A 13,965-nucleotide genomic window follows, 5' to 3' on the forward strand; every position below is an offset into this window, starting at 1 on the left:
GACTGAATGGGGGTAGCTTTTTATAACAAGGCCAAGTCTGCACGGGGCAAAGTGAATGCTCTTTGAAAAACAAAAATACCCAAATGCTCTCATAGTGGGATCTGTAAAAACACACTTATTTTCCACCCAATAAAAAGGGAATTTGCAAATGGTTCTTTCCATCATTTCGGGGGACTGCCTGAAAGCCATTTGCTTGAAGTTGCTCAGAGAGGGTTTATCTGGCATGGGTCATCCTACTCGAGAGCTTCTTGTGTGACTTGGAAGTGATTTGACTGACTCAATCAATCAACGGTATTTTCTGCATTCCTGGACTGTGTTTCTCCTGATTGGCTTGTATCCACCCCACTAGTTAATACAGTGCCTGGTACATAGTAAGCGCTTAACAAATACCATAAAAAAGTCAACCCCTCCCCCCAAAACAGAAAAAGACCCACATACTGTCTCCACAACCGTCAGAGACCATCTCTGAACAGAGACCCCCTCATAATTAGTAAGGAACTGTCTATATCAGAGACCATTCTTGACTAGTCTGGAGGTCATCTTGGTGGATATGGGCCAGTTATGAAGAAATTAGAAGTCCCTGATCAACCAGGACTGGTTTCTACTTGATAGGATACAGACTGGAAAAAGTCTAAGTCACAGTCAGCCCATCAGGGGGTTGTAATGGCATCAGGGGTGCTAGGGATTGGCTCCAGGGGAAAGCCATGGTTTGTGCAAGTGGGTGAGGGGGGCAACACAAACTTTCCCCATATATGCAAAGTCCCCAAGAAAGTGGGTTTGGCCCAAGTGTTACATTTGCCCCGTTCAGATTTGGGTCATAAACATGATATTTCAATTGCAAAAATCCTCTCTCAAAGTCATACTATGCCAACATAAGACATAGTGAAACTGGTTTTTTTTGTTTGTTTGTTTGTTTGTTTGAAGCTTCTGATAACAGAGTGTTATTTTCTTTCCATTTGAGTCTAAAAATTTCCTTACAAGTATCTTAAAGCTTGGTGTGAATTTGAGTTATTTCAACACAATTCTACATATTGGTACTCATCTCCTTACCCCTTCCAAAAAGCAGCTCTTGGTCAGGAAATTCTCCAAGAAAAGGAATATAAACACCCCCAGGATGTGTAGGAACACTGCAGCAATGGATAATCTCTTCAGAGAAAAAAGCAGAATTCACTTTGACGAGGATGAAAGGGCAGCACGAATCCTCCAACCCACCAAAAATTAGCTCATCCAGCCTTGAGCTCCTTTCCATAACTGGTGACCCAACTCATGCTACCAAGCCCCCTTCCCCCAATGGTCTGGTTACCAATAATACCTAGAAGGTAAAAGAACTCAACTCTTTGAAGGGTAATGGGAAAAAAATGGTACTTTTTGGAGTAATTGGATTTGTGTTCATTACTACATAACCAGATGGCAAAGCTCAAACATCTCCTAAGAATTTCAAGCAAAAATAAGATCCTTTTTTACCAAAGTGGGCTCGGCAATGAGTGATTTATCTTACTGTTACCCACAGGCGGTTACAACTGGTCTCCTGAATTCTCCATCACTTTACCCTCTAAGGGAGACATTCAGTCTGCAGGTAGAGTTCTGCAAAAGCCTGGTCTTCTATTTAAACCAGTCTGTACTGAAGCTCCACAGATGTGGAATAAAAGAAAATTTCAAATTATAGGGCAATAGCTTAGGGCAAAATTACTAAAAAGATATTAGATATCACAAATCATTGTTCGACTGGAAATGTTCTACTGACCAAGCTATTACCTAATAAGAAATGAACTCTTCCCCATCTATATTCCATGCAAATACATTAAGCAGACAGTCTCTGACTGACTAAAGAAAAAAATTTAATTTCTAAAAGTAGTACTCCTGCATTAAGCATAAATAGTATAGGGATTTAAAAACCTTGTCCTTCTGCTGCTTATCTCTACTTCTCAATGAGATGAACGTTTCATAAAATTATTTTTTTCTCTTTTGTCTTTTGTGATCTGTTTACGCCATTCTGTGACACCTAAGTCTACCACCATTTTTTGAGCTATGAATCCATACCAACATTTTCAGGAACTGTAACCCCTGGTTACAGAGAGGTGGCTCTTGGGTTGGGACTGCTGGAATTTATGTAGCCCCTCCCCGGAAGTAAGCACTCAGAAAATATTCTGGCAGCCTGATCTCTCAATCTTGGGAAAACATACTCTTCCAGAATAGCTTCAGAAAGCTATTCTTTGCTTGGACACTTATAAAACAAAGTTTTACAATTATTATTGTAAAGCAGTAATTTATTGGAGAAGCAGGAGGCCCTAGTGGATAGACCACGGTCCTGGGAGTCAGAAGAACCTGGGTTCTAATCGTGGCTCCACAACTGGTCTTCTATGTGACCTTGGGCAAGTCACTTAACTTCTCTGGAGCTCAGTTACCTCACCTGCAAAATGGGGGTTAAGACTGTAAGCCCCATGTGAGACACGGACTGTGTCCAACCTGATAAATTTGTATCTACTCTGGCACGTGGTAAGCGCTTAACACATGCCATTAAAAAAATACGATTGGTTGTTTTTAATTATGAAATATTTAATTACTATGCAACTATTTATTTTCAGTTCTAAAGATCCTTGTGAGCAGTGAATGTCTCACTTGGTTATTTTTTGCTACTCTGGACCTTAATAAAATATGTTGCAACTAGTGGCTACCTAATAAGTGCTATTACAACAACCACTATTATTACGACTATCATCATCATTATTATTATTATTATTACTACAACTATTGCCGCTGCTGCAATATATTATTTTGCTTAAAGTACTTCCAAGTGCTTTCCAGTGTTCTTTCTCCAAAAATCAGGATTTGTCTGGACATCCCACAACTTGGATGTCTTCTGTCGTCCACAGAAAGAAATAGAGAACTAATAAGATGAGATTTTTTTTCTTGCAGCCTTGCCACATAAAACTTTATGATGGGCACTCAGTTAGGACAACTAAGAACCACATAACTTGAAAATTTAACTAATTTGCACTTGAGAAAAAAAGACATCTCACAGCTTTCTCTTACTGCACCAACAGATCTACTATTCGCAACACATGAAAGACAGAAAATAATGAAACTCAGCCTGTCACCATGTGCCCATATTAAAAATTAAGTGAGATTCTTCCCTAATCAAAATGAATAAGGACAGAAGTAAGAGAAACTGATTTAAAAGTAAAATGTTGCATTAGGATTCTGTTATCCAATTGAAAAAGTTAAATAATTTATAATTGCTGCCTTCTAAATGTGGCAATTTAACTGAAGAAAAATCAGAGCGAGGGCATCTTTTACCCGATTTTGCTTCAAAAAGAGGTTGAGATTTTGCTCCTGAAACACCTATGCTTGGTGACCCTCCAGTTCAGCCTCACAGCCCAAAGTTGGGAAGATTGACAAAGATAAATCAATCAGTGGGGTTTATTGAGTGCTTACTGTGGGCACAGCACTGTTACTAAGTGCTTGGGAAAGCACAATACAAAAGAGTTGGTAGATGGGTTCCCTGCCCACAAGGACCTTAGACTCTGCAAGGGGTAACCACCCGTTTTCTTATCTTCATAAGCCTGCAGTGGGAAAACATTATGCTTAAAAATTCTTGCCTTGGATTTTTTCCTCATAATTCCTTAATGCCACAGCATACAAGTTACCTTATAGAGTTACTTATAACTCTAGAAACTAATGGAAAGACTTGGAGAATGGGCAAAAGTTTAAATTCCAATGAAGGAGACTTGAATTATTCTAGCCCAGCTCCGACAGCAGAAATGAAAGGGGGGACAGGAGTGAAAGAAGGTGCCGTTAGAAAGAGAAACTCAAAGGGAACAATACCTTGAATAGCTGGGGGGCAGATGATGAGAGTCTGTTGGAAAGCATCATTGCATCCAAACTGAGCAGTTCCTGCCTGCAGGGGTATTCCGTGGTGCATGACGGAGTGGGCAGATGCAGACAATGCCTGAAACATTTAGTTTGAGAAGACCATATTGAGAGTCCACTTTCTGGGAATCTCTCTCTCCCTCCCTTTCTCTCTCTGTCCCTTTCTCTCTCTCTCTCTCACACACACATACACAAAAGAAAGGAAATTCATCTTCATTTCCTCAAAAATTGAAATAAAGAGAATAAAATGTCCAGCAGAGGGCTCAATAGCAACATCCTCTTAATGATTGGAGTTCTAAGTGAACAAAAAATCCCCCAAAAAACAAACCTCCTTTTTTGCTAAAAGGAATCAATAATTATAAAAAAAGAAGTGATCCCTCCTGGCCTAAACTTTCTGGATATTTCAAAATGAGCAGAGGGACAAACATATGATTTCACATTTGTAAAAACAATAGAAGTTCTTACCTGACTTCTTAATGTACCAATTTTGGAGAAATTAGCAGTCAGATTAGCAGCACTGCCTGAGGCAACTGGTCTCAAGAGTGAGGTTTTATTGCGATTATTTATGTCATGTGAATTTGAGTGAGATTTGCAAACATCCATGATATGAAAACAAGATTTTACACTGCAAGAGAAAGAGGAGTGCATCATTAACCACCATTCGGAGGCTTAGAATTTTAAAATGACTAATACAGTGGGAAAATACAAAATGGCTCTCAAAAGCAAAAAAAGATCAATTGAATTGTGGAGATTATACCCACAAGGAAACAATGAGGGATCCATTTTTACAACTTCCTGAGACAGGAAATCTAACAAACCTAACAAAGATTCTTAAAACTTTTTGTTGGTGTTCAATGGCAAAGACACTTCTGAATTTCTAAAACAATTATGTGCAAAATATTTTGAAAAAGTTAGGATTGCATGCGTGTTTCTTTTTCTTTCTCACTTCTACTAATTTTTTTAATTCTGGCATTCATACCTACGGATGATTATCTCAGGTTCTGTGAAATTAAAATGCATGTCTATTTATACTTATTTCATTTTCAAAACTATATATCCAAATGTAAACTTTAATATTACATACTGGCTGCTATGAGGGAAATCTAATAGGTGCTTCATGTTAACAAAAGCATGGTTTAATGTCTCAGCTGGAGTGATCCTTAATTCAGCATCAATCATCAACATTTTCTTCAAAAGGCTAACAAATTCTCTTCTATCAGCTTTCTCTGCCAACAGATCACTTCCTTCCAAATCCATCACCATGTTCACCTAGAAAATCAAAAGTTCAACATATGGCATCAAAAAAAAAGCCAAAATAAATGAAAACCCACCATGCTAACTTGGAAAACTGTAGACTTCAAAGTATGGAGAACACCTGGCATATTCAAGGCAGAATAAGGCCCTACAGGTATTTTGCCTCTACAGGACCACTTACTGAGAAATCATTTGCATATCATAATAATTAAAGAGACAATTCCAAATTTATTGTGAACTAAAAGGGAGGTGTAACAGAAGATTTAACAAAATCTCCCAGTGGAGATAGCTAGTCTTGAAATAATAATAATTAAAAAAAAGAACATCACCTCAACTGAAAAACAAAATATGCAGTCTAGTAAAACAGCTTAAGTTATGTTATGCAGTTCAAGAGAGAACAACCCATTGATTTGGGATGAGTTAGGGTCTGGGCATCTAGCTGAAACCACTGAGTGGTTTACATTGCACTAAAATAAGTAAGATAAATGTTTTAATCTTTAGTGCTAGAGTTCATCATTACAGTAGAAATAAATACCATTCTGATACAGTGACTACGATACTTACATGCACTATATCATCCAAACTGCTGAAAATGTACTTTCTGGCTTCTTTAGACTTCATTCCTGTCTCTGCCTCATGTTCTTCCAGTGTCTGTTAAATAAATGCAAAGTACAGTGTGCGGTATTAACTTCCGTTTCAAAATCTCTCCAACTGAATTACCCTGAAAGATCTTTTCACACCAAATCCTAATATTCTACAGTGGGCAAAATTTGGAGCACTTAGCCCTTGATAATGTACAGAACAGCAAGGTTAAAAAAACAAAGGTCTTGTGTAAAATTAAATTATGTTTCAAGAGAGTTATTCTGATTCTGAAACTGTTAGAAGATGACGGTTACCTTTAATCTCCAACCAGAATGTGGAGTATCTGTTTCTCTGCAAAAGAATCTTGTAGATTTTGTCCCCACATTTAACAACTGCTCTCCAGGTAAACCTTGAGTCTGTGAAATGTAACGAATCTGAAAAGTAAATTTACATCAGCAATGTTATTGAGAAGGCCCCATTTTGAACAATTATTTAAGATGGCAAATTGAAGACTGATCACAGGTAAAATTCTTCAGAGTGTGAGTCTTTTCTGTATAAACAACTTTTGTGCTGTTCAATTCAGGAGGATGAAAATGTGTTCCAAGTTTAGATGTGAAAATGATTTTTTTTAACTATATTTATATATGAAAAGATCTGGGTGTTGATTTCAAGTTCGTTTTGCAAAGCTCTGCTGCTTTAAAATTTGATAGGCATCCTGTCTAAACTATAATGTATGACTGGCTTCTTAAAACCACAGTGATTTGCCAACATAAAAATTAGCAACTACTAATGCATACAGAGTTCTTCCTCATAATGCATGATTAGATTAGAGAAGGGCATCGTGACTACCACTTTTAAAGTATAGTATTTGATCTTAGAACTAATTCAAAAACATATATGTTCAAACTTTCTCAAAACTGCATAACTAGGAGATGGCACAAACATTAAAAAAAAGACTAAAGTAAATGCATTTAGTTTGTCCTTTAGAATATTCATCTTACTTTTATGAAAACTCATTTGCCTACATATTCTCTAATGTAAAAATAAGTTAATGTATAGATGGATTAAGAATTAATCCCACTGAAGAACAGTATTAAGAATTGGCATCTAACTGCCCACATGGCTTTTTAAAAATAAGGGTAATAAATATTCCTCCCTTACCAAGCATCTTTTCTTCCCCAAATCTTTTTCAAAGTAAAAAAACAAGCACTGTGTAATGATGTGAAAGCTAAGTCTTAGGGGTAAAGGAAGACAATAACCATAATCTAGAATTGGCTACTGGAAGAAGGCAATGGTAAACTACTTCTGTATTTTTACCAAGAAAACTCTAGGGATTCACGTTTCAGAACGACCTTATGGCAGAAGGTGGGACATTCTGAAGAGGGTGTGTCCAAGGAGTCACTATGGATTGAAAGTGACTTGACAGCATTTGAAGAAGAAGAAAAATTGGCCATTAGCTTTGTCCCGACAACTTTTTGGTCTGGGTGGGTGGGTGACGCTAGGCCACCCACCACTGGGAGACGATTAGAAGTAAACCTGCCAAGATGGAAGTTCCATGTAGATTACTCAACTCCTCCACTGTAGTATATTAGGTGATTACCCTTAAAAAGATATCCTCCATGTTCAAAGATGACACCACTGACAGTGAAATTCCTGTTCTCCCTTCTACTTAGACTACGAACCCCACGTGGGACAGAGAATTAGCTTGGTAATTCTCAGCTCTTGGAACAGTATTTGACACTTAATAAGTGCTTAACAAATACCATAATTATTTGTATTACTTCAAAGGTCTTTCGCCACTGGTAGACCACAGCTCTGGATTAAAGGCCTCTTTTCATGCCCACTGAGCCTCACTTGTCTACCCAACTAAGTTCTGGGGTCCAATGGAGACTTTTCTCCCCATTGAACAAAAAAATTCGCTGGGAGTTTTTAGCGTATTTTGTGCATCTAGAACCAGTCAACCAGGAGACTTTTCAGCACCCATCAGATTACCTATATGTCCCCTCTACACCTTTCCATATCTCCAGTCCCCTAGAAGACCTGTCCCCTCCAAATTCTGCCCCAGATTGGCATTACGGCGATAGTAAAAAAAAAAAAAAAAAAGGGAAAGACCAAAATATTGCATCTCTCACATTTGACTGGAAGCTGTTCTACCTTTAGTCACTAGGAAGGCATATTTGGCTTTCACTAAAAATTTTCTGATAGCAGGAAAAGCAAGACAAAAGCTAATACTAATAATTGTGGCATTAAACACTTACTATGAGCCAAACGCTATACAAAGCACTGGGGTAGTCATGAGATAAGCAGGTTGGATGAGTTTTGAATGTTTTTCTAGTTATATAATCAATCTCAGTTTACATGCAAAAGCTGTAAAATGAGAATTACTAAGTAGTTTGATATTTTTATAGTGGGGGCATGGGAGGATGGAAGGCGGAAAGCTAAAGAGCACATCACTTTAGGTAGTACCCAAATGGTTTAAGACTGTTAAATAAATCCCAAGTGGGAATAAGAAGAGGCAGCCCATGGATAATGAAATATTGATCCTCTGCCTGTTCTGAGCAATTCTCTCTCACACCTGATTCACACTGACAATGCTAATGATGATCTTTATTTGCACTGCACAGATCCTCATTTTAAGAATCACTGGGGCAACCTGGATTGCATAAATGGATCATTTTCTTCATATCATTTATTTGTAACCAAAACTTGTAAATAGAAACAGTGAGTCTGTCTGACACAGCCTGTGTCAAACTGTGATGGTCTGAAGCCTATCACATTTAGGTGTTGAAATAAGTTTCCATTAGTGACTTTCTGTGAAACTAATCTTTCCTCACTGTATTTACGTCTGTTTCTTTATTCTTCCACAATCCACACTTCACTTTTTAGCTTACTTTTATTAATAAATCATATTGACTACTTGCACCTGGAAATAGAAAAAGGGAGAAGAATTTGGAAAGTATGCTAAAAAATGCTAATTTATTTAATTGGGAAAAATTGGGGGTCAACAACTCTTAATGTTTTACAGCCTCCCTTCTTCCAAGCCATATGTTTGGTGTTTGGTTGTTTTTTCGGGGGAGGGGGAGGGGGAGGGGGTCAGGCAGTTACCTTTATTTCAGTATGGTACAGTGGATAGAGCACAAGCCTGGGAGTGAGGCGGCCATGGGTTCTAATCCCGGCTCTGCCACTTGTCTGCTGTGTGACCTTGGGCAAGTCACAACTTCTCTGTGTCTCAGTTACTTTATCTGTATAACGGAGATTAAGGCTGTAAGCCCCATGTGGGACAGGGCCTGTGTCCAACATGATTACTTTGCATTTACCCCAGCGCTTAGAACAGTGCTTGGCACACAGTAAGCGCTTAACAAATGCCATAATTATATTATTATTATTATTGTATTATTTAGTAGTTGATCATTTTTAAATCTTTAACACTTATACTTGGATTTGCACCCTTTATTTACCCCTCCCTCAGCCCCACCACACTTTTGTACATTACCATAATTTATGTCAATGTCCGTCTCCCCCTCTAGACTGTAAACTCACTGTGGGCAGGGAATGTGTCTGATATATTGTCCTCTCCCAAGCACTTAGAACAGTACGCTGCACAAAGCAGGCACAAAATAAATCTGATCGATTGATTTAAAATTTGCTTGATTCTGGATTTAAGAGCTTTCTGTAAAATACTCTAAGGTTGACTTAGGCAGGACACAAGAATTATCATTGAAAATTATGCATAGCAGATATTCTCTAACCTTTCCCCACCGCAAACCTTCTTAAAAGAAGAGGTCTTTAGCAGGAAAGGGGTTTGGTATGAAGATAATTAAAAGTTAGAAAGTGGAGGTTCCATAACGTAGGACTCTAGGCTCTAGACCATATCAGTGGATTTCTGAATACCATTTTTATCAATTAATCAACGGGTGGTATTTATTGAGTGCTTACTGTGTGCAGAGCACTGTAGTAGGCACTTGAGAGAGGATAATACAACAGAGTTGGTAGACAGGATCCCTGCCCACAAGAAGTTTACAGTCTAGATGGGGAGACACACTTTCAAAAAAATGAAGATGGGGCAACGGAAATGAACATAAGTGCTCTGGAGCTGGTGTGGGTGAATATAATGTGCTTTAGTGGTTCAGATCAAAGTGCACAGGCAAATAGGGTAAATGAGGGCCTAATATTTTGGAAGAAAAACTTTTTATTTTAGGAGGGCTTTAAAGGTGGAGGGAGTGGTGGTCTGTGGGATACGATAGGGGAGGGAGTTCCCAGCCAGAAGGAGGATGTGGGTAAGGGGTCAGAAGCTAGCCAAATGAGATTGGAGTAGCTTGACCTTAGAGGAGAGAAGTGAGCAGTTTAAGGGGAGATCAGTGAGATAAGGTAGAAGGGAGAGCTAAGTGACACAGTCAGGGGCCAAAAATCTCCCCTGTCCCTCCTCAATCCCTGCCCCCTACTCAACTCTCCCATCTTTTTCAGCAATCTCTAGAGGTCTCTAACCTCCTCTCAAAATCCACCCCCTCCACCCGCACACCTTATCAAAACACTTGCCCCTCCCTTCTTCTCTCCCTAACAGCCACCTTCAACTTTTTGCTCTCCAATGGCTTCTTCCCCTCTGCTTTCTCCTGCTCATGTCTTCCCACCCTGAAAAAAACCCTTCCTTGACTCCACGGCTCCCTCCAGGTACCACCCCATCTCCCTCCTACCATTCCCCTCCAAACTCCTTGGGCGAATTGTCTACACCCGCTGTCTCAAATTCCTCTCCTCCAATTCTCTCCTTTACCCCCTCCAATCTGGTTTCCCTCTCCCTCACTCCATGGGAGCTGCCCTCTCAAATAGGTGGCAGACCTGTTTCCCCACTCCTCAAAAGACTCCAACACCTCCATAAAAACTCCTCCCCATTGGCTTTAAAGCACTCAGTCACCTTGACTTTGCCTATCTCACCTCGTTACTCTCCTACTAGTACCCGGTCCTGCCTCTGGCCTGAAACACCCTCCCTCCTCAAATCCAACACAGTGACACTCCCATCTTTTAAAGCCTTATTGAAGGCACATCTCCTACAAGAGGCCTTCCCTGACTAAGCACAACTTTCCTCTTCTCCTACTCCCTTCGTGTTGCCCCGATTTGCTCCCTTTGTTTAACCCTCCTCCCAACGCCACAGCATTAATATCCATATCTGTAATTTATTTACTTGTATTAATGTCTGTCTCCCCAACTATAGACTGTAAGCTCGTTGTGGGCAGGAAACGTATCTGTTTATTGTCGTACTGTACTCTCCCAGGAGATTAGTAGAGTGCTCTGCACACAGTAAGCACTCAATAAATATGACTGAATGAATGAATAACTGAGTGCCTTAAAGCCGACTGTATGGAGTTTTTTGTTTGATGTAGCGTTGGATGGGCATCCACTGGAGGTTTTTGAGAAGTGGGAAGATGTGTGTAGAACAAATTTTGAAAAAAATGAGCCCAAGCGCAGAGTAAAATATGGACTAGAGAGGCGGGAGGCAGAAGGCAGGGAGGTCACCAAGGAGGCTGATGCAGTAGCTGAGGTGAGATGTGATAAGTGCTTTCCTCTCCATCCAAACAGCATAATATATTGTACTCTCTCAAGTGTATAGTACAGTGCTTTGCACATAATAAGATCTCATTAAATATGATTATTACTACTAATAATAAAAATACTAGCAATTTGGATGGAGAGGAAAGGGAGGATTTTAGCAATATTGTGAAGATAGAACTGACAGGATTTGGGGACAGACTGAATATGTGAGTTGAGTAAGAGACAAGAATCAAGGACAGTGCCAAAGTTATGGGCTTGTGAGGCAGGGGAAGATGATGGGGTTGTTATAGTGATGGGAAAGATAAGGGGAGGACAGGGTTTGGGTGGGAAGATGAGTACTGTTCTGGACATAATAAGTTTGAGGTGTCAGCAGGCCATCCAAGTAGAGATGTCCTGAAGGCAGGAAGAAACGTAAGACTACAGAGAAGGAGACCTTTTTTATCTGATGGTCTTGACATCATCCACGAGCCACTAAAAATGGTCGTCATGCTGTGCTGCTGAGGGAAAGGGAGCCTTCGATTGACTGACTGATGGCTACACGGGAGTAAGATACGTGCCAAAATCCCTAAGGAAATCATCGCATCATCACTGCACTGCTGCTGTCGCTGCTGGATTCAGGTGAGCCCTCTTTTTCTTTCCTCCCCACCTTTTTCTGGGTAGCAGTGTGGAGATGGCAACGGCAACAGGGGTCTCTGAGGCCGGTGAATTGTACTCTCCCAGGCACTCACCACAGTGCGCTGCACACAGTAAGTACTCAATAAATACCGTCGATTGAGTGATTTCTCCCAAACTACCTGGACCAACTAATCCCCGGTCACTGACAGTATCTCGCGGGCTTGTTTTATCATAAAACACCCCACGCCTCCAAGGACCCACACCCAAATCAGTCATCCAACATGGTACTTCTCCACGTGGGGATCGGAACTATCCAACCAACCTGGTCGTACTCTAGTGCTCCTGGGTACAGCGGCCAACCGAGGAATAATTCCGCGATCACGCATCCCAGCGACCACATGTCTATGGCTTCACAAAACGGCAATCCCAATATAATCTCCGGAGCCCTGCAAGTTAAGCGAGACGTATTCAGTGAGCGCATTCAGAGCAAAATGGTACAGGCAACTCTAAAAACGGGGCTTACGCAGCCATCATCTCTTTTGAACAGTTCTTCTCCTTTTTGAGTTTTATCACTTCTTGAGATTCTTGGCGATGCAGGCAGAACTTCATAAAATGACAATGCAATCATTGAGTCTATTTACAACATTTGACCTTTCCAGAGATCTAAACACTAGTCCAACGGCTGTCACTGGAGAGTAGATTTCCGCCCTAAGAGATCTATCCTATCAGCTGTTTCTGAATAAAGTCGAGTGATAGGTGACTCCTGGCTCCCAGGAGATTTCGATAAAGCCAACCCACGCCTCCTATTCGGCGGAGAGTTCCATCTGTAGGGTTACCGGGCTGGATTTACAATGTTCTCCCAGCTCTGGGCAGTTTGCCCTTGTCATTCTCACCAGCTCCTGAGCTCCCTGCCCCTTCCCTCTGAAGCCCCTCTCCAGCCAAGGCTAAACTCGGCTCCAGTCTCAAAGCTGCCCTTCCCCTTGTTTTCCACCACTCCCCCAAAAGCCAGGGTTTGGCTTCGAGTCACAACAGTAAGCTGCCTTCATCTAATGGAAGGGTATTTATTTACTATTTATTTATATTAATGTCTGTCTCGCCCTCTAGACTGTGAGCTCATCGTGGGCAGGAATGTATCTGTTTGTCATTATATTGTACTCTCCCCAAGTGCTTAGTACGGTGCTTTGCACACAGTAAGCGCTCAATAAATATGACCGAATGAATGAATATGATCATTGATCATGGTTCAATCAATCAAATGAATCAATCAATCAACCATATTTATTGAGTACTTACTGGGTACAAAATACTTGGGAGAGTAGAATATAACAGAGTTGGTAGACATGTTCTCTGCCCACAACGAGCTTACCGTCAATTAGACTGTAAGCCCGTCCAAGGGCAGGGACTGTCTCTGTTACCGATTTGTCCATTCCAAGCGCTTAGTACAGTGCTCTGCACATAGTAAGCGCTCAATAAATACTATTGAATGAATGAATGGAGGGGGAGACAGACATTGATATAGATACATTACAGATATGGAGTTGAGGGTGGGTTGAATAAAGGGTGTATAAATTCAAGTGCAAGGGTGACGTAGAAGGGAGAGAGAGTAGGGGGAGGAAGGGCCTAGTCAGTGAAGACCTCTCAGAAGAGATGTGCTTTTTAAAAAGTCTTTGAAGGTGGGGAGAGTCTGTCAGATATGAAGGGGAAAGGAATTCCAGGCCATAGGCAGGACGAGGGTCCAGGGGCGAGACAGACGAGATTGAGGTACAGTGAGTAGGTTGGCGTTAGGGAACCGAAGTGTATGGACTGGACTGTAGTCGAAGAGTTCCGTTTGGGCCATGTTTTGGGTTCATTTCATTTAATGTTGGTATTTGTTAAGCGCTTACTATGTGCCGAGCACTGTTCTAAGCGCTGGGGTAGACACAGGGGAATCAGGTTGTCCCACGTGGGGCTCACAGTCTTAATCCCCATTTTACAGATGAGGGAACTGAGGCACCGAGAAGGTAAGTGACTTGCCCAAAGTCACACAGCTGACAAGTGGCCGAGCCATTTAAGCTGCTGGAGGTCCGGCATTTCTCCTCTGAAATGGAGGGGGCTGCTGAG

General features: G+C 40.8%; 1 protein-coding gene across 3 annotated transcripts in view; it reads right to left on the minus strand.

Annotated features, from left to right (window-relative positions):
- Positions 1-13,965, minus strand: part of HIPK3 (homeodomain interacting protein kinase 3) — a 123,315-nt gene that overhangs the window by 13,950 nt on the left and 95,400 nt on the right. For 2 of the 3 annotated variants that reach the window (XM_029061785.2, XM_029061784.2), the window contains exons 3-9: positions 12,188-12,311; positions 6,021-6,140; positions 5,689-5,775; positions 4,955-5,139; positions 4,336-4,495; positions 3,826-3,949; positions 1,051-1,146 (exon numbers count right to left, since the gene is read on the minus strand). In XM_029061785.2, the coding sequence (XP_028917618.1) occupies positions 1,051-1,146; positions 3,826-3,949; positions 4,336-4,495; positions 4,955-5,139; positions 5,689-5,775; positions 6,021-6,140; positions 12,188-12,311 (896 nt within the window). The remainder of the gene's footprint in view (positions 1-1,050; positions 1,147-3,825; positions 3,950-4,335; positions 4,496-4,954; positions 5,140-5,688; positions 5,776-6,020; positions 6,141-12,187; positions 12,312-13,965) is intronic. The other variant, XM_039911467.1, reaches the window with a different exon arrangement.

Source organism: Ornithorhynchus anatinus, chromosome 3, assembly GCF_004115215.2.
Source record: "Ornithorhynchus anatinus isolate Pmale09 chromosome 3, mOrnAna1.pri.v4, whole genome shotgun sequence".
Lineage (NCBI taxonomy): Eukaryota > Metazoa > Chordata > Mammalia > Monotremata > Ornithorhynchidae > Ornithorhynchus > Ornithorhynchus anatinus.